Here is a 19,684-nt window from a genome sequence, read left to right on the forward strand (position 1 = left end):
CTGTAGAACAATAAACTGTCCTCCAGTGTGGATGCTCAACAACATTTTATAGTTAGGCTATGTACAGTATGTATATTTTTTAAATGCAACATGTAAAGTTTTGGTCCCATGTTTCATGAGCTGAAATAAAAGATCCCAGAAATGTTCCATACATACAAAAAGCTTATTTCTCTCAAATTGTGTACAAATTTGTTTACCCCTGTTAGTGAGCATTTCTCCTTTGCCAAGATAATCCATCCACCTGACAGGTGTGGCATATCAAGAAGCCGATTGAACAGCATGATCCTTACACAGGTGCACATTGTGCTTGGGACAATAAAAGGCCCCACTAAAATGTGAATTTTTGTCACACAAAATACAATCCCACAGATGTCTCAAGTTTTGAGTGAGCATGCAATTGGCATGCTGACTGCAGGAATGTCCACCAGAGCTGTTGCCAGATAATTAAATGTGAATTTTTCCACTATAAGCCACCTCCAACATCGTTTTAGAAAGTTTGTCAGTATGTCCAACCGGCTTCACAACAGCAGACCATGTGTAACCACACCAGCCAACCTCTACATCTGGCTTCTTCACTTGTGGGATGGTCTGAGACCAGCCACCCAGATAACTGATGAAACTGTGGGTTTGCTCAATCGAATAATTTCTGCACAAAATTCTCACCTTCAATGGCCACTGGCACGCTGGAGAAGTGTGCTCTTCACGGATGAATCTCTGTCTCAACTGTACCGGGCAGATGGCAGACATCGTGTATGGCATTGTGTGGACGAGCAGTTTGCTGATGTCAATGTTGTGAACAGAGTACCCCATGGTGGGCGGTAGGCATAAGCTACAGACTACAATTGCGTTTCATCGATGGCAATTTGAATGCATAGAAATACTGTGACGAGGTCCTGTTGGCCGTTGTCGTGCCGTTCATTCTCTGCCATCAGCTCATGTTTCAGCATAATCTTGCTCGGCCCCATGTCGCAAGGATCTGTACACAATTCCTGGAAGCTGAAAATGGCCCAGTTCTTCCATGGCCTGCATACTCACCAGACGGGTCACCCATTGAGCATGTTTGGGATGCTCTCGATTGACTTGTACGACAGCGTGTTCCAGTTCCCGCCAATATCCAGCAACTACTCACAGCCATTGAAGAGGAGTGGGACAACATTGCACAGACCACAATCAACAGCCTGATCAGCTCTATGTGAAAGGAGATGTGTCTCGCTGCATGAGGCAAATGGTGGCCAAACCAGATACTGACTGGTTTTCTGATCCACTCCCCTACCTTTTTTAAAGTTATTTGTGACCGACAGATGCACATTTGTATTCCCAGTCATGTGAAATCCATAGATTACGGCCTAATGAATTCATTTAAATTGACTGATTTCCTTATATGTAATGCACCTCAGAAATATTTTAGACATTTTTGCCTGGTGCGTTTATATTTTTAGTCAGTGTCGTTATCGTCTTTGGTGTTGACTGAAAGCTTGTATTGTGTGGCTTTATTTTTTCATTTCGTAAAGCTGTCAAGGTGTTTATTCATTTCAGGCTACCCAAAGACGATTTTGTTGAGCTGAGACCCTTTTCTTTGATGTGTACATTATCAGACTATTCATTTTTACTGATTGGAAACATTTAAATTGAATGCAATTAACTTGTGGCTCAGGCTGGTCACTAGATCGCCCAGCACTCATGAGGCTTGGAGCCGGAGCGCGCTGCTTAGACCACTGCGTTACGGCAGATCACAATGCTCTTGCAAGCACTAAGAATACCATGAATACTGATGATACAAGGCGCATTGTTTTAATAATTTTGTTTTAAGCCTTCCCCAATCCATAGCCTTAACCACTCAGAATGAATGCCTAAACTGTTAACCTTTGAGTTGTTCCTGTTTTAACCCTGTAACCACAGAGAATTAATATGTAGAAAATAGATGTTCATCCATGGGTCAAAGGGCAGTGGGCTGACTCTGGCATATGTGTTTTGGGTTCAGTGGCCTTAACTGCAAGAACACATGGCATTGAGGCAACCAAAATAATTATTTCAACCCCTACAAATACAGTACTGTGCAAAAGTTTTAGGCAGGTGTGAAAAACTGCTGTAAAGTAAAAATGCTTTCAAAAATAGACATGTTAATAGTTTATATTTATCAATTAACAAAATGCACAGTGAGTGAACAGAAGAAAAATCTACATCAAATCAATATTTGGTGAGAGCACCCTTTGCCTTCAATACACCATCAATTCTTCTAGGTACACTTGCATACCGTTTTTGAAGGAACTTGGCAGGTAGGTTGGCCCAAACATCTTGGAGAACTAACCACAGTTATTCTGTGGATTTAGGCAGCCTCAGATGCTTCTCTCTCTTCATGTAATCCCAGACAGACTCGATGATGCTGAGATCAGGGCTCTGTGGGGGCCATACCATCACATCCAGGACTCCTTCTTTACGTTGAAGATAGTTCTTAATGACTTTCTCTGTATGGTTGGGATCGTTGTCATGCTGCAGAATACATTTGGGGCCAATCAGATGCCTCCCTGATGGTATTGCATGATGGATAAGTACCTGCCTGTACTTCTCAGCATTGAGGAGACCATTCCTTTTGACCAAATCCCCAAATCCATTTGCAGAAATGCAGCCCCAAACTTGCAAGGAACCTCCACCATGCTTCACTGTTGAACCTCCACCATGCTTCACTGTTGAACCTCCACCATGCTTCACTGTTGAACCTCCACCATGCTTCACTGTTGAACCTCCACCATGCTCCACTGTTGAACCTCCACCATGCTTCGCTGTTGAACCTCCACCTTGCTTCACTGTTGCCTGCAAGACACTCATTTGTGTACCGCTCTCCAGCCCTTCGGCAAACAAACTGCTTTCTGCTACAGCTAAATATTTCAAATTTTGACTCAACAGTCCAGAGCACCTGCTGCCATTTTTCTGCACCCCAGTTCTTGTGTTTTCGTGCATATTTGAGTCACTTGGCCTTGTTTCCACGTCGGAGGTATGGCTTTTTGGCCGCAAGTCATCCATTAAGGCCACTTCTGACGAGACTTCTCCGGGCAGTAGATGGGTGTACCAGGATCCCATTGTTTTCTGCCAATTCTGAGCTGATAGAACTGATGGACATCTCCCGATTGCGAAGGGAAGTAAGCATGTTGTCTCTTTCATCTGCTGCAGTAAGTTTCCCTGGCCCGACCACTGCGTCTACGGTCCTCAACATCGCCCGTTTCTTTGTGCTTCTTCAAAAGAGCTTGGACAGCACATCTGGAAACCCCTGTCTGCCTTGAAATGTCTGCCTGCCTTGCTGATGCAGTATAACTACCTTGTGTCTTGTTGCTGTGCTCAGTCTTGCCATGGTGAATGACTTTTTACAGTAAACTGTCTTCAGCAACCTCACCTTGTTAGCTGAGTTTGGATGTTCCTCACCCAGTTATATTCCTCCTTCACAACTGTTTCTGTTTTTGTTAATGATTGTGTTTCAACCTACATATTGAATTGATGATCATTAGCACCTGTTTGATATAATTGTTTAATCATACACCTGACTATATGCCTACAAAATCCATTTGTGGGTGGTCACACCAAATATGGATTTGATTTTGATTTTTCTTCTGTTCACTCACTGCATTTAGTTAATTAATAGATATAATCTATTATCATGTCTATTTTTGAAAACGTTCTTACTTTACAGCATTTTTTCACACCTGCCTAAAACTTTTTCACAGTACTGTACGTCAATTTAATATAATCCACATAAGAATTCACTCGAGACGCGCTGTAGCCTGCACGTAGCCTACATTAGGTACCATGTAGGTACAGTGTGCATTGTATACAAACAGTGCTTCCAGCTGCCCCCTGGTGGCGGTTCTAAATATTTATTCAGATTTTTAAATCCTCCTGCACCTGAATTATTTTCCTCCTGCAACAAAAAGGGATCAAATTAGATCCGACATCTGAAACATCAAAGAATGCTAGTTTTTTCAGTAACTTGGTGTGAATTCTTCACATGTAGCCTATATGTTAAGCAACCAGATTCTCCCTGAAATACATCCCCCTCAAAGCAGTGTCTTAATTACTTTTTGTAATTTATATACAAATCAGGATGTGTCTCTTTGTGAAATGGAGGAAGGCTGTTCTATATTCCTGGTGAGGCGGATGCTAAGACACATTGATTGGAAGCAGAGTTCAAACATACTTTCACAGATTTCTAGAGATCCAGATTCCCTGATGGGATTCCCCCCCCCCCCCCCCCCCAGCTTTCAACTTCCACCACCCACTCACACACTGTTTGCATAAGGAACATTTGCATGATGTCTTGATAGTCCCACTGACCTAGTAATGATACCTTTATTACAAATACAGTCGGGCAAAAAAGTATTTAGTCAGCCACCAATTGTGCAAGTTCTCCCACTTAAAAAGATGAGAGAGGCCAGTAATTTTCATCATTCAACTATGACAGACAAAATGAGAAAAAAAAATCCATAAAATCACATTGTAGGATTTTTAATGAATTTATTTGCAAATGATGGTGGAAAATAAGTATTTGGTCAATAACAAAAGTTTATCTCAATACTTTGTTATATACCCATTGTTGGCAATGACAGAGGTCAAATGTTTTCTGTAAGTCATCACAAGGTTTTCACACACTGTTGCTGGTATTTTGCCCCTTCCTCCATGCAGGTCTCCTCTAGAGCAGTGATATTTTGGGGCTGTTGCTGGGCAACACTGACTTTCAACTCCCTCCAAAGATTTCTATGGGGTTGAGATCTGGAGACTGGCTAGGCCACTCCAGGACCATGAAATGCTTATTACGAAGCCACTCCTTCGTTGCCCGGGCGGTGTGTTTGGGATCATTGTCATGCTGAAAGACCCAGCCACGTTTCATCTTCAATGCCCTTGCTGATGGAAGGAGGTTTTCACTCAAAATCTCACGATACATGGCCCCATTCATTCTTTCCTTTACACGGATCAGTCATCCTGGTCCCTTTGCAGAAAAACATCCCCAAAGCATGATGTTTCCACCCCCATGCTTCACAGTAGGTATGGTGTTCTTTGGATGCAACTCAGCATTCTTTGTCCTCCAAACACGACGAGTTGAGTTTTTACCAAAAAGTTCAATTTTGGTTTCATGTGACCATATGACATTCTCCCAATCTTCTTCTGGATCATCCAAATGCTCTCTAGCAAACTTCAGATGGGCCTGGACATGTACTGGCTTAAGGAGGGGGACACGTCTGGCACTGCAGTATTTGAGTCCCTGGTGGCGTAGTGTGTTACTGATGGTAGGCTTTGTTACTTTGGTCCCAGCTCTCTGTAGGTCATTCCCTAGGTCCCCCCGTGTGGTTCTGGGATTTTTGCTCACCGTTCTTGTGATCATTTTGACCCCACAGGGTGAGATCTTGCGTGGAGCCCCAGATCGAGGGAGATTATCAGTGGTCTTGTATGTCTTCCATTTCCTAATAATTGCTCCCACAGTTGATTTCTTCAAACCAAGCTGCCTACCTATTGCAGATTCAGTCTTCCCAGCCTGGTGCAGGTCTATAATTTAGTTTCTGGTGTCCTTTGACAGCTCTTTGGTCTTGGCCATAGTGGAGTTTGGAGTGTGACTGTTTGAGGTTGTGTACAGGTATCTTTTATACTGATAACAAGTTCAAACAGGTTCCATTAATACAGGTAACGAGTGGAGGACAGAGGAGCCTCTTAAAGAAGAAGTTACAGGTCTGTGAGAGCCAGAAATCTTGCTTGTTTGTAGGTGACCAAATACTTATTTTCCACCATCATTTGCAAATAAATTAATAAAAAAATCCTACAATGTGATTTTCTGGATTTGTTTTCTCATTTTGTCTGTCATAGTTGAAGCGTACCTATGATGAAAATTACAGGCCTCTCTCATCTTTTTAAGTGGGAGAACTTGCACAATTGGTGGCTGACTAAATACTTTTTTCCCCACTGTATATATATTCTCACTTAGGTAGACGTGTGTGTTTTAGTTTGAGGCCAGAAAACCTTGCATGTATTGATTTCTTTAGCTTGAAAAAAGAGACAGATAGGATGTGAACGAAAAGTGGATTTTAGAATGTGTTCAACATGTTTCTTTGTTTTATTACCGAATTGATAACATTGATTGTGTCATTTCCTCACGTTGCAGATAGCAGCCAAGTTAAGTGCACAGTATTGCTTTAAATAGTCTATCTATGCATGTTTCATTTGTGTAGAGAAATGACTGGTTGAACTGAACAGAGTAGCCTGGCCTGACCCATAGAATAACACACATAATCTCTATGGAATTCTAGATCAGACCCTTCTCACTGTGTTAATAGCAGTTTCTCCCCAGTGCCTCCACCCAGGTACCCCCTCAGTGGTCTCCCTTCAGTCCCTGCCTCATTATAGGCGGTCAGATCTATCAGGTCTAATCCACTCTGCCAACCTCCCTGGAGGCCACACTCAACATCATCACCCATCAGCTGCTGCCCAAGTGGTGACCAGCCATGCCAACACCCACTTTGCCCAGTGCCACGATCAAGAACCCCATGCTGGAGATTTCAGGGATGCATTCCAAATGGTATCCTTTTCCCTACATACTGCACTATGTAGTTGAGAGGGTGTCATTTGGGACACAGGCCTGGATTGGACAGAGAGGGGAAGGTTTTGACTCAAATGCCTCTTTATGAGGTGTTGTACCTTCTGGTTATTGGGTTTAGACAGGTACCTGAGCAGGTCATCAAATGCGCTCAAATCAAATCAAAGTTTATTTGTCACGTGCGCCGAATACAACAGGTGTAGGTAGACCTTACAGTGAAATGCTTACTTACAGGCTCTAACCAATGGTGCGGGGGGAAAAAAGGTGTGTGTGAGTGTGTGTGTGTGTGTGTGTGTTGGTAAGTAAAGAAATAAAACAACAGTAAAAAGACATTTGAAAAAAGAGTAGCAAGGCTATATACAGACACCTGTTAGTCAGGCTTATTGAGGTAGTATGTACATGTAGGTATCGTTAAAGTGACTATGCATATATGATGAACAGAGAGTAGCAGAAGCGTAAACAGAGGAGTTGGCGGGTGGAACACAATGCAGATAGCCCGGTTAGCCAATGTGCGGGAGCACTGGTTGGTCGGGCCAATTTAGGTAGTATGTACATGAATGTATAGTTAAAGTGACTATGCATATAAGATAAACAGAGGTCGAACGATGATGGAGATTCGATTAGCGAGGACTTGGGTATCTCAATGAGGTCTACTGTATGAGGTCTGGAACCACTGAGCTCTGTCTGGTTCAATGTTGTGGCTTAATACAAAGGATATGACTCAAAGTTGCCTCATTTGACAGTACAACCAATGATATACTAACAATTGCATACAAACCCATGTTAACTAATTGACGACTAGCCATATCCCACCTCCATGTGATTGTAACAAACTAGCCATATTAGAGCAGTCAACAGAGTTATTCATGCAGTGTAGCCTACACCGTGACATTCTATGAGAGAACACTGCGTATTTATGGTCAACACGAACCCACGGAAGTTTTTACATGTGTAACAGCCATCTTATGGTAAGGGAGGCAAACGAGGAGCCATTTGAGAACATCTGGCAGGCCTAACCAACCTGAGGACAGGAGGATCACACAGAGTGATCCATAGCTTTTGTATAGGGCCCCTCAGCTGGCAGATGCTGTATCTTCTTTGTTCTCTATGACGCAATATGCTAAGGTTTTCTAATATAGACACTGTACAAACAGAACGTTTTATAGGTTAGCATGAATACAGTATGGGAGGGTAAGGGTTAAACCATGTGTAGGCCTTTCTTTCTGCAAATGGCATTTTAAACAACAATTTTTATTGCACTACAAGAAAGTCTCTGTTGTGACTACAACACAGGGTGTATGTCGTGACGTTGTATTGATTAATGTGACGAGTGCTGTTCATCGAATGATTAACTGTTTATAATTACGTGATTCAATGAATCAGGTATTCATTAACGCAGTAACCTGGGGCATCATGGGAAGTTTGTTTTTATTGAGTTTCCATTTCCCAAATTAACTCGAAGAATATGAGGATATTGATTTACAACAGTCGCTAATTCATTCATTTCCTCTACAGTCTCATCCTTAACATCGCATAATCCTGGAATCTGCACAAACTCGAGTCCCACTAAATGAATCCGTATCACACCAATTTAGTTGATTATTTAGGCTATTGATTAGAACTTAGTACAATGAAACAGGTCCCTAGTGGGCCAAAACAATATGACACGTGTTACACAAAATGGGGATTTAAAAAGAGAGACAAAGAGAGAGTGCACGAGAGAAAAGGACATTTGTAAACTATGCTTAGTTTATCCCTAACACCTTGCCCCGAACTGCGACTCTTATGGGTCAGAATATAATGTAATTATTTGTCAAATGTCTCCGATGGGGTGTCTCTTCGTGGACCGGGTTCGCCTTCTCCTCTGATGACGGTCTTCTTTGGTTACCGGGTGTAACTCTCTGATTGTCCACACGATGTCAGTGTCCTTTCTGTTAGTGGTCCGTTTCCTCACCCTTGTTCTGAAAGGGATTCTTCTGAGTACGGTCAGCCGTGTAGCTGACCGAAAGCAGTGTAGACACACGATTCCTTGGAATGAAAGCAGTGTAGACACACGATTCCTTGGAATGAAAGCAGTGTAGACACACGATTCCTTGGAATGAAAGCAGTGTAGACACACGATTCCTTGGAATGAAAGCAGTGTAGACACACGATTCCTTGGAATGAAATCAGTGTAGACACACGATTCCTTGGAATGAAAGCAATGTAGACACACGATTCCTTGGAATGAAAGCAGTATAGACACACGATTCCTTGGAGAGTGGTAACCGGTGGTCCTGCTTGAATTCACCCTCTTAGATTGTTAAACTGTTCCTTTATCTTCTTCAACCTTGTGTTGCGTTTTGGGGTTGCGACTAACTAGGACTTTGGCTGCAGCACGTGGTCACCTAGTCTGAATGTAAATTCTTAACTCACATGTTTTATACCCTTGGGTCAGAAAGGGGCATTTCCGTCTTTATGGCAAGTTCTCTGGGCATAACTAGTTACGAGGCTTGGTCTGGATTTGACTCTGGTCCAATTTAGACAACTAACTTCACATTTCATCTTTACAAAAACATTCTCTTTGATCTGGAAATTTTCCACACAACGTACAGTATGCAAACATCAGGTACATATTAGGAAAATTCTTCAAGTTACAATGTTTTCGTTATAGCGTCGTCATTTAACTTTTAATCACATAACAAAAACGACATTCATTTTCATATTCCATATATCGTCATTACCACCCTTTTGGCTGATGAAACATATTGTCCCAAAGTCCATTTAAAGTCCATCCATTTGCCATTTACTGTTCTGAGGTAGATTCTCCATAGCCTCATCATACATTCCATTCTTCCACACTGAGAGGACAAAGGGATTTTATCTGCTGCTTTAAGATTTACAATGGGCTGGAGGTGTCATAAACTCCCCCACCTCCATACCTCTCGATCCCCCGCTGGTGGGTGTGAGAGATGTCTCTGTCGGATTGTGGTCCACGGTAACCTGACCCAAACAGGCAGCCATGACACATAGGACCAAGCAAGCAATGCGATGTCAAATGTAGGCTTACACAGAGCAATTATAGTATTTCAAAAGGCTAGGATGTTAGGTGCTAAAACATTTTGGCACTACCTAAGCTGCAGCTCTACGGTGTACAAAAGGCTTGTGGTTTGGAAAGTACACTTTTCTGCTGGAACGGCCTGCCAACACAATGGACTGTGGGAAAGGCAGTACCACCAGGAGAACAACAAACGGGAGAACAACAAAGGACATTTTAACAACACTATTTCCACAGTCAAGTCATTCTCTGTGAACATTCTGAGCTCAGTTCTTGACAGATTTAAGCTCCAGTCCAGTGGATGGATTTTTGGAGGGTCTTTAGCTGTGAGCCTTGCATGGACCCAATGCTGTCTGTCCACCATGGCTTGCCAAGCCACATGGGTGTTATGTTTGTCCCTTGTATAATTGGATAATGACAAGACTGTAGAGGATTTTACATGGGTTTTGTTGGATCGAAACAATGGCAATACATCCAAGTCTTCTGCCCTCAATCTGCCTGTTCCCTCCACGGCCGTAGCTGTTCACTTGCAGTATGGTAACCTCTTTCTTTCTCTCTTCCTCTCTCTCTTTCTTTGCAGGCTGTTGAAACCAACCTGGCTTCCAAGGACAGTCACTGGGTGTTTGTCAATGAGGTAGGCAAAGACAAGAGTATTTATGTTAATGCTGTTTTTACATCTCTCTCTATCGCTGTCTGGCCCCCTCTTTGCTTCTTTTCCCTCTCTCTCTCTCTCTCTCTCTCTCTCTCTCTCTCTCTCTCTCTCTCTCTCCTCCTAACTACTATCTTTGCCCTCCCTCTATATACCCACAACAATAAAAAGCAGTGAGTTGATGATTAAGGGAACATCCTTTAGACATCTTTTAGCTCAGGAGTCACCCACAGTGACTGAAGTTCAGTAGCACCTTGCAATGTGCGTGTCTTATAATGTTCAGTCAATGCACACTGAGCTCTAACAAAAGGAGTGTTCATTGTTTGATACAGCGCATTGCAAGCATTGCCAAGTGGTTAATTAAGGATGCCTGAGCGTTTCCTCTTGGTCTGTTTACATTTCAATATGCCTGATTCTCCCACATCCACTTTAAGCATTTGCAGTTCTGGAAAACAATTCTCATTTTATGAATGATAAATTCTAAACTGTCATCCCTTGCTTAATTTGCCGGTGTTGCCACTCTGCCAGTTGCAAATTAAGAATTTAAATTCCAGAAAGATCTGTTTTAACAGTTCTGGTACCGCAATCCACTTATTTAAGTATGCCACCATACAGAGTCTAGGTGTGCGTATTTTCCCGATATAGTATACTACTTTTTACCAGAGCCCAATGGGAATAGGATGCCATTTTTATGACGCAGCCTAGATCTTTGCCATAGACATAGTCTGGGCCTCTGGACCACTAGGATGCCACACTTGTTTTTCAGTATTGGCTGAAAGACTGAGACCCGGGAGGGGGGCAAGGGGGCTGAGGACAAGTCAAGACCAAGACCAGAACAATGCAAATCTAATCTAGTATTTCTGCGTTCATATTTCAGAAGAACGTATCTTTAGACATTCAGAATGGTGACATAATGCACGCTGAGAGAAAATAAAGAGCCACTCTAAAAATGATCACTAACCCAAATGGGTCTCTAAATAATAGATAAAAAGACAAAATATATAACAACTTCCTCAGTCTGCCCTTACTAATACACTGAACCAAAATACTCTAGTTTCAGACTACTAATTATCCTTACACCTCCGAAGACGCGACTTCCATGCCAGTCGGAAGAACTTGTTGTTCTGGTGTTTTATCTCTGAACATTCAAAAGCTGATTTCTCCACCGACTGTCGGATAACGGGAACCATGGGGTGTTAACAACACTAAGGTGGAAACTAGAGATCAACGACTGCCAATGTGTTCAGCCTGAGACATGCCATTTCGTTATCCTTACGCTCACACCTCACCATTGTTACAGCCCCCTCCTCTCCCTTCCTTAATTGTCACAGACCCCCCCGTTCAAAAGTCAAATGGTAAAACATAACATATCTAATTAAATAAAACATGATTAAAAACAAGTATTCAAGATGAGACATAAGTACAATAAAAAAAAAAAGTTATGAAATAAGTTAGATTCAATTGTAAAAAATATATACAATTGCACTGTAATGCCGGGACGCCCCTTGCACCGACATGCTGTGCCTTAGACAGCTGTGTACAACATAAGTCATAAGTTAAAAAATGTATTCCAAACCCCTTTCCAAACAAAAAAAGTTAGGGACACAACAATGTTTTAAAATTGCAAGCTCTCCTCAACAATGCCATAAACATTTATAAAAACATACACAATATCAATACTTTTTTCTAAACGATAAGTAATAAGGAGTCAAAAAGAAAAAAGAAGAGGGTAATGTTCTGTATATACAGTTGAAGTCGGAAGTTTACATGCACCTTAGCCAAATACATTTAAACTCAGTTTTCACAATTCCTGACATTTAATCCTAGTACAAATTCCCTGTTTTAGGACAGTTAGGATCACCACTTTATGTCAGATTAATTTAAGAGAGAACGATTTATTTCAGCTTTTATTTCTTTCATCACATTCCCAGAGGGTCAGCAGTTTACATACAGTCAATTAGGACATTTTTTGGAAGCCTTCCACAAGCTTCCCACAATAAGTTGGGTGAATTTTGGCCCATTCCTCCTGACAGAGCTGGTGTAACTGAGTCAGGTTTGTAGGCCTCCTTGCTCGCACACACTTTTTCAGATCTGCCAACAAATTTTCTTTGGGATTGAGGTCAGGTGTTTGTGATGGGCACTCCAATACCTTGACTTTGTTGTCCTTAAGCCATTTTGCCACAACTTTGGAAGTATGTTGGGGTCATTGTCCATTTGGAAGACCCATTTGCGACCAAGCTTTAACTTCCTGACTGATGTCTTGAGATGTTGCTTCAATATATCCACATAATTTCCCTCTTCATGATGCCATCTATTTTGTTGAGTGCACCAGTCCCTCCTGCAACAAAGCACCCCCACAACATGATTTTGCCACCCCCATGCTTCACGGTTGGGATGGTATTCTTCGGCTTGCAAGGCTCCCTCTTTTTCCTCCAAACATTATGATGGTCATTATGGCCAAACAGTTCTATTTTTGTTTCATCAGACCAGAGGACATTTCTACAAAAAGTATGATCTTTGTCCCCATGTGCAGTTGCAAACCGTAGTCTGGATTTTTATGGCGATTTTGGAGAAGTGAATTCTTCCTTGCTGAGCAGCCTTTCAGGTTATATCGATATAGGCCTGTTTTACTGTGGATATACACTGTAAAGCATCTTCACAAGGTCATTTGCTGTTGTTCTGAGATTGATTTGCACTTTTCGCACCAAAGTATGTTCATCTTTAGGAGACAGAACGCATCTCCTTCCTGAGCGGTATGACGGCTGCGTGGTTCCATGGTGTTTATGCTTGCATACTATTGTTTGTACAAGATGAACGTGGTACCTTCAGGCATTTGGAAATTGCTCCTAATGATTAACCAGACTTGTGGAGGTCTACAATGATTTATTTTTTTGTCTTGACTTATTTCTTTTGATTTTCCCATGATGTCAAGCAAAGAGGCACTGAGTTTGAAGGTTGGCCTTGAACTATATCCACAGGTACACCTGCAATTGACTCAAATTATGTCAATTAGCCCATCAGAAGCTTCTAAAGCCATGACATAATTTTCTGGAATTTTCCAAGCTGTTTAAAGGCACAGTCAACTTAGTGTATGTAAAACTCTGACCCACTGGAATTGTGATATAGTGAATTATAAGTGAAATAATCTGTCTGTAAACAATTGTTAGAAAAATTGCTTGTGTCGTGCACAAACTAACTTGCCAAAACTATAGTTTGTTAACAATACATTTGTGAAGTGGTTGAAAAATGAGTTTTAACGACTACAACCTAAATGTATGTATACTTCCGACTTCAACTGTAGGTAAGCGTGGGTGTTCTGTATTTACAGTGGCTTGCAAAAGTATTTACCCCCCCCCTTGGCATTTTTCCTATTTTGTTGCCTTACAACCTGTAACCTGTTTTGGGGGATTTGTATATTTGATTTACACAACATACCTACAACTTTGAAGTGGCAAAGCATTTTTTATTGTGAGACAAAAAGGAAATTAGACAAAAAAACAGAACTTGAGCACGGATAACTATTTACCCCCCCAAAGTCAATACTTTGTAGATCCACCTTTTGCAGTTATTACAGCTGCAAGTCTCTTGGGGTATGTCTCTAGAAGCTTGGCACGTCTAGCCAATGGGATTTTTTCACATTCTTCAAGGCAAAATGTCTTCAGCTCCTTCAAGTTAGATGGGTTCCTGCTGGTGTACAACAATCTTTAAGTCATACCACATATTCTCAATTGGTTTGAGGTCTAGGCTTTGACTAGGCCATTCCAAGAAATTTAAATGTTTCCCCTTAGACCACTCAAGTGTTGCTTTAGCAGTATGCTTAGGGTCATTTTCCTGCTGGAAGGTGAACCTCTATCCCAGTCTCAAATCTTTGGAAGACTGAAACAGGTTTCCCTCAAGAATTTCCCGGTATTTAGCGCGTCATCCATCATTCCTTCAATTCAGGCCAGTTTCCCAGTCCCTGCAGATGAAAAACATCCCCACAGCGGGATGCTGCCACCACCATGCTTCACTGTGGGGGTGGTATTCTCGGGGTGATGAGAGGTTTTGAGTTTGCGCCAGGCATGTTGTTTTTCTTGATGGCCAAAAAGCTACATTTTAGTTTCATCTGACCAGAGTACCTTCTTCCATATGTTTGGGGAGTCTCCCACATGCCTTTTGGCGAACACCAAACGTGTTTGGTTATTTCCTTCTTTAAGCAATGTTTTTTTCTAGACACTAGTGTACGGCTTAAAGTGGTCCTATGGACAGATACTCCAATGTCCACTGTGGAGCTTTGCAGCTCCTTCAGGGTTATCTTTGGTCTCTTTGTTGCCTCTCTGATTAATGCCCTCCTTTACTGGTCCATGAGTTTTTGTCGGTGGCCCTCTCTTAGCAGGTTTGTTGTGGTGCCATATTCTTTCAAGTTTTTGATGATGATTTAATGGTGATCCATGGGATATTAAAAGTTTCGTATATTTTTGAATAACCCAACCCTAATCTGTACTTCTCCACAACTTTGTCCCTGACCTGTTTTGAGAGCTCCTTGGTCTCCACGGTGCCGCTTTCTTGGTGGTGCCCCTTGCTTAGTGGTGTTGCAGACTCTGGGGCCTTACAGAACAAGTGTATATATACTGAGATCATGTGACAGATCATGTGACACTTAGATTTCACACAGGTAGACTTTATTTAACTAATTATGTGACCTCTGAAGGTAATTGGTTGCACCAGATTTTATTTAGGGGCTTCATAGTAAAGTGGGTGAATACATATGCACGCACCAATTTTCATTTTCATTTTTTTTGTATAATTATTTTTTTCATTTCACTTCACCAACTTGGACTATTTTGTGTATGTCCATAACATGAAATCTATTTAAATTACAGGTTGTAATGCAACAAAATAGAAAAAACTCCAAGGGGTATGAATACTTTTGCAAGGCACTGTAGGTAAGTGTTTGCTTCTCAAAAAGTGTCTTGAGAAGCTGGTGTGAAGAGTCAGTGAAAATAATTGTCTGTGGTCTATTTCACATCAGATGTTTTGGGTAGGGCTGCGGTAAACTTGGATTGATGCCACTTTTAATTCCCATAAGCCCGCTTGGCCCTTCTTCTCCGGAATGCTTCTGCAATCAAGTCCTCAAACTAAGGGGAACGCCAGGAGGGGAGGTAATTAAAAATGCCGACTGTCCATAGCCTGTGAAATTACAGAAGACAATCACTTATTTTGCCCAAAAATCTAACTGTCTTGAACACTGGAATCTAAAAGCTGAAAAAGAAAACACTAAAATCTTTGGAACAAGTCTAAACTTTTCAAAACTCATTACTGTATCTAGAATGTATGGATTGTTTTACATTTATAAACTAACTTGTCTCTGGCGACACCGCCTTCACTTTTTTATGTCCTGTTTCTTTGCTCTGTCTGGGGTGTCCGATGACTTATGCCTCTCTCTTTCAGTCCAATACCGATTTGCATCTAAGGAGTCAGTGTGGTGTATTACATTGAATATAAATGCAACATGTAAAGTGTTGGCTGAAATGAAAGATCCCAGAAATGTTCGCTATGGACAAAAAGCCTATTTCTCTCAAATTGTGTGCACCAATGTGTTTAGTGAACATTTATCCTTTGCCAAGATAATCCATCCAACAGGTGTGGCATATCAAGAAGCAGATTAAACAGCATGATCATTACACAGGTGCATCTTGTGCTGGGGACAATAAAAGGCCACTCTAAAATGTGCAGTTTTGTCACACAACACAATGCCACAGATGTCTCAAGTTTTGAGGGAGCATGCAATTGGCATGCTGACTGCAGGAATGGCCACCAAAGCTGTTGCCAGATAATTGGATGTTCATTTCTCTACCATAAACCACCTCCAATATTGTTTTAGAGAATTTGGCAGTACGTCCAACCGGCTTCACAACCGCAGACCATGTGTAACCACGCCAGCCCAGGACCTCCACATCCGGCTTCTTCCCCTGTGGAATAGTCTGAGAACAGCTGATGAAACTGTGTTTGCAAAACCGAAGAATTACTGCACAAACTGTAAGAAACCGTCTCAGGGAAGCTCATCTGCGTGCTCGACGTACTGGGCAGATGACCGGTGTGAGCGAGCGGTTTGCTGATCTCAAAGCTGTGAATAGAGTGCCTCATGGTGGCGGTGGAGTTATGGCATGGCATAAGCTATGGACAATGAACACAATTGCATTTTATCTATGGAAATTTGAATGCACAGAGATACCGTGACGAGTTCCTGCCCATTGTCATGCCATTCATCCACCGCCATCACCTCATGTTTCAGCATGATAATGCACAGCTCCATGTTGCAAGGATCTGTACACAATTCCTGGACGCTAAAAATGTCCCAGTTCTTCCATGGCCTGCATACTCATGAGACATGTCATCCATTGAGCATGTTTGTGATGCTCTGGATCGATGTGTATGACAGCATGTTCCAGTTCCCACCAACCCTTTTTTGGAGCTGGAGCAACCTGTGTGTGCTTGGGCTACCGTGAGCTTCCTAGTTAGGTACCCTCTGAGCTGGCTTGGGGCGTGATTGTATGTCCCCATAATATGTTATACAGAGTGACCGACTAAAGGGGAATGTACAGTTATGAATATAACTACTGTTCCCTGAAGGAGGGAACAAGGTATAACATATTTTGTCCCTGCGCCGTCAGGGAACTTGGGCTCGCTGAAGACCTGTGCTAAATTGAGGAAACTCATGTGATCCCTGGTATCAGAGCCAGGAAGGCGGGGCTTCCGAGGGCTAATCAAGACTGGTCAAGCTATGTTTTTATCATATCTTCTCAATACTAAGCTACTTCTTTATCATGAAAGATATTTTGACTTAAATGTACACACTCGGGAACAGACCACTTTAAACAGAGATAGTGAGTGCTCAACTTTCAAACAATTTCCTCCACTCTTCCCTAGTAGCTGCACAGAGCAAGTTGACATTTATTGGGATGAGTCTTGTTCTGGAGGCACAGCTGAGAGATTTCCACTAGTTGGGCCTGCTGCAAAGTCAAAATTGGCTGTATATAGTAACAATGCAGTATTTAAGGTTAGGCATAAAGTTAGCAGTGGATATGAATGTACAGGTAACTGACAAAATCATGGAAACACTTCAGCGATTGAGTGATACAAAGTATATTGAAAGCAGGTGCTTCCACACAGGTGTGGTTCCTGAGTAAGGCTGTGGCGGGTGTGAAAATTCGTCAGCCAGTGATTATCAAGCAAAGAACTGCAGGTCTCACAGTAATTGACCGATAATTAACACCAACTGAAAAGCCAGCGCTGTACAGTGACTGAACATTTAATTTTGCACAGGACAGGAATAGGGCCAGAACCGGGTAACCCAACAACATACATTAGTCAATTCTGAAGCGGGGAACAGAGCTGGGGAACAGACAGATATAGGGGAGGTAGTAACACAGGTGATTGAGTCCAGATGAGTCCAATGAATCTCTGATGTGAATGACTAGGATGTGCGTAATGATGGTGGTAGGAGTGAGCAGCGCAGGGCAGCCTGGCGCCCTCGAGCGCCAGTGAGGGAGAGAGGGAGCAGGCGTGACAATGTGCTTAATATTAGGAAAGTTGTTAAATAAATACAGTTGGCCTAGACTATAGAAAGCGAATGGGATCCTCCTCTTTTTAATAGAGGCCATCACTCTGTTTTCTGACGCAATTGCATAGCCTATACAAATGTTGCGCAACATGAGCTCATGGGCTCTCATGAAGTGTTTGATTAGATTTTCGATCACATTTGCATTGATGTCATAGTGATTACAGGGACAATATAGTGCTGAGTACCAGGCAGTTAGAACGTTTGGTAGGCTGCTAATGAGCAGCATCATAAATTGGAGAAGCCTAATTACCGTAAACGGTCACGTATAATTTCACTGCCTTCATGGTGGTAATACGGTCATGTAACAACACTATTCCTGAGTAAATTAAGCAATTAACATCCTATCATGCTTAAGGTCATGTATAAAAATGATGGACAGGACATTATTTTGCCTACCATGTCTATGCCCCCATATGATTACTATGTCCCCATCCACAGGGCACGAGTGGTCACTGAATGGTTTGATGAGCATGAATACGATGTAAACCATATACCATAGCCATCTCAGTCACCAGATCTAAACCCAATTCAACACTAATGGGAGATTCTGTAGCGGTGCCTGAGACAGCATTTTCCACCAACATCAATAGAACACCAAATGATGGAATTTCTCATGGAAGAATGGTGTCACATCCTTCCAATAGCACATAGCACATATAGCACAATAGCACATCCTTCCAATAGCATTCCATACACTAGAATCTATGCCAAGGTGGATTGAAGCTGGTCTGGCTCGTAGTGGTCCAATGCCCTCTTAAGACACTTTATGTTAGTGTTTCCTTCATTTTGTCAGTTACCTGTATTATGAAAGGACTGTGGATGTTTGGCCTGGCAAAAGCATTTTTAGAAGCTGACTGAATGGGAGCTCATCATTCAGAGTTTTTTTATTCCGCTGGGCTCGGCAGGTCTCAGGAAGAAATTACGAATACTCATTGTCCAAGACCGAGTCAAGACCGATTTAAAAATGTATCTGACACCGAGACAAGACACTCAATTTGTGGTCTCGAGACAAGACTCGAGACACATTGCCTACGGGCTGCTTTAAAAAAAAACAATATACACTATTAACATACATAGCATATATACAGTGCATTCGGAAAGTATTCAGACCCCTTGACTTTTTCCACATTTTGTTACGCTACAGCCTCATTCTAAAATTGATTAAATAAATAAAATGCTACTGTTAAATATGGAGACCCTGCATGGATCCTTGGCTTTGAACATCATCAGACATAATATTTGTTGCTAATATAGAAATGTGTTTAATTAGTGTAGCCTTAGATTTTCTTTGTTGTTGTTCAATTACATTTGACATCAGTCAAAATGAATAAGAGAGAACTTTTCTAAATAATATGTTTCTGAGAAAAGCGTTAGGATATGGATTTTCTTTAAAGAGAGATCAGACGTTTGCGTGACTCAGATGTTCCAGAGTTGTGTAGAATCACTTAGGGAAGCAATTCTTTACATTCAGCATCACTCCATCAAGGAAAATCTAGTATTCTATCTCACAAAGATATCCACATATATTTCAGGATGTTGTATATCCTGGAAATTATCAGAGTTCATGTAAACTGTATGAAATATTACCACTAGGTTTCTAAAACCACAACTCAACAAAATCACAATCTCTTTTTGTCTTTTAATAATTTTAAGCATATTTTAATAGGTTGAAGACCTAACAAACACTTTGTACTTTTTTGTAACACTTTTTACATAGGCACGGCCCTGTTGTTACTTCATATCTCAGCAATAATGCCTTGCATTATGCCTGGGAAGAAAGCACTTCAATTTGCTCAACTTGCCACTGACTCAACCATCAGCTCC

At 41.7% G+C, this 19,684-nt stretch overlaps 1 protein-coding gene across 1 annotated transcript in view; it reads left to right on the forward strand.

Annotated features, from left to right (window-relative positions):
* Positions 1 to 19,684, forward strand: part of LOC139377498 (glutamate receptor ionotropic, delta-1-like) — a 417,048-nt gene that overhangs the window by 318,425 nt on the left and 78,939 nt on the right. The window contains exon 5 of the mRNA XM_071120533.1: positions 10,189 to 10,242. Within this exon, the coding sequence (XP_070976634.1) occupies positions 10,189 to 10,242 (54 nt within the window). The remainder of the gene's footprint in view (positions 1 to 10,188; positions 10,243 to 19,684) is intronic.

Source organism: Oncorhynchus clarkii, chromosome 20, assembly GCF_045791955.1.
Source record: "Oncorhynchus clarkii lewisi isolate Uvic-CL-2024 chromosome 20, UVic_Ocla_1.0, whole genome shotgun sequence".
Taxonomy (NCBI): Eukaryota; Metazoa; Chordata; class Actinopteri; order Salmoniformes; family Salmonidae; genus Oncorhynchus; species Oncorhynchus clarkii.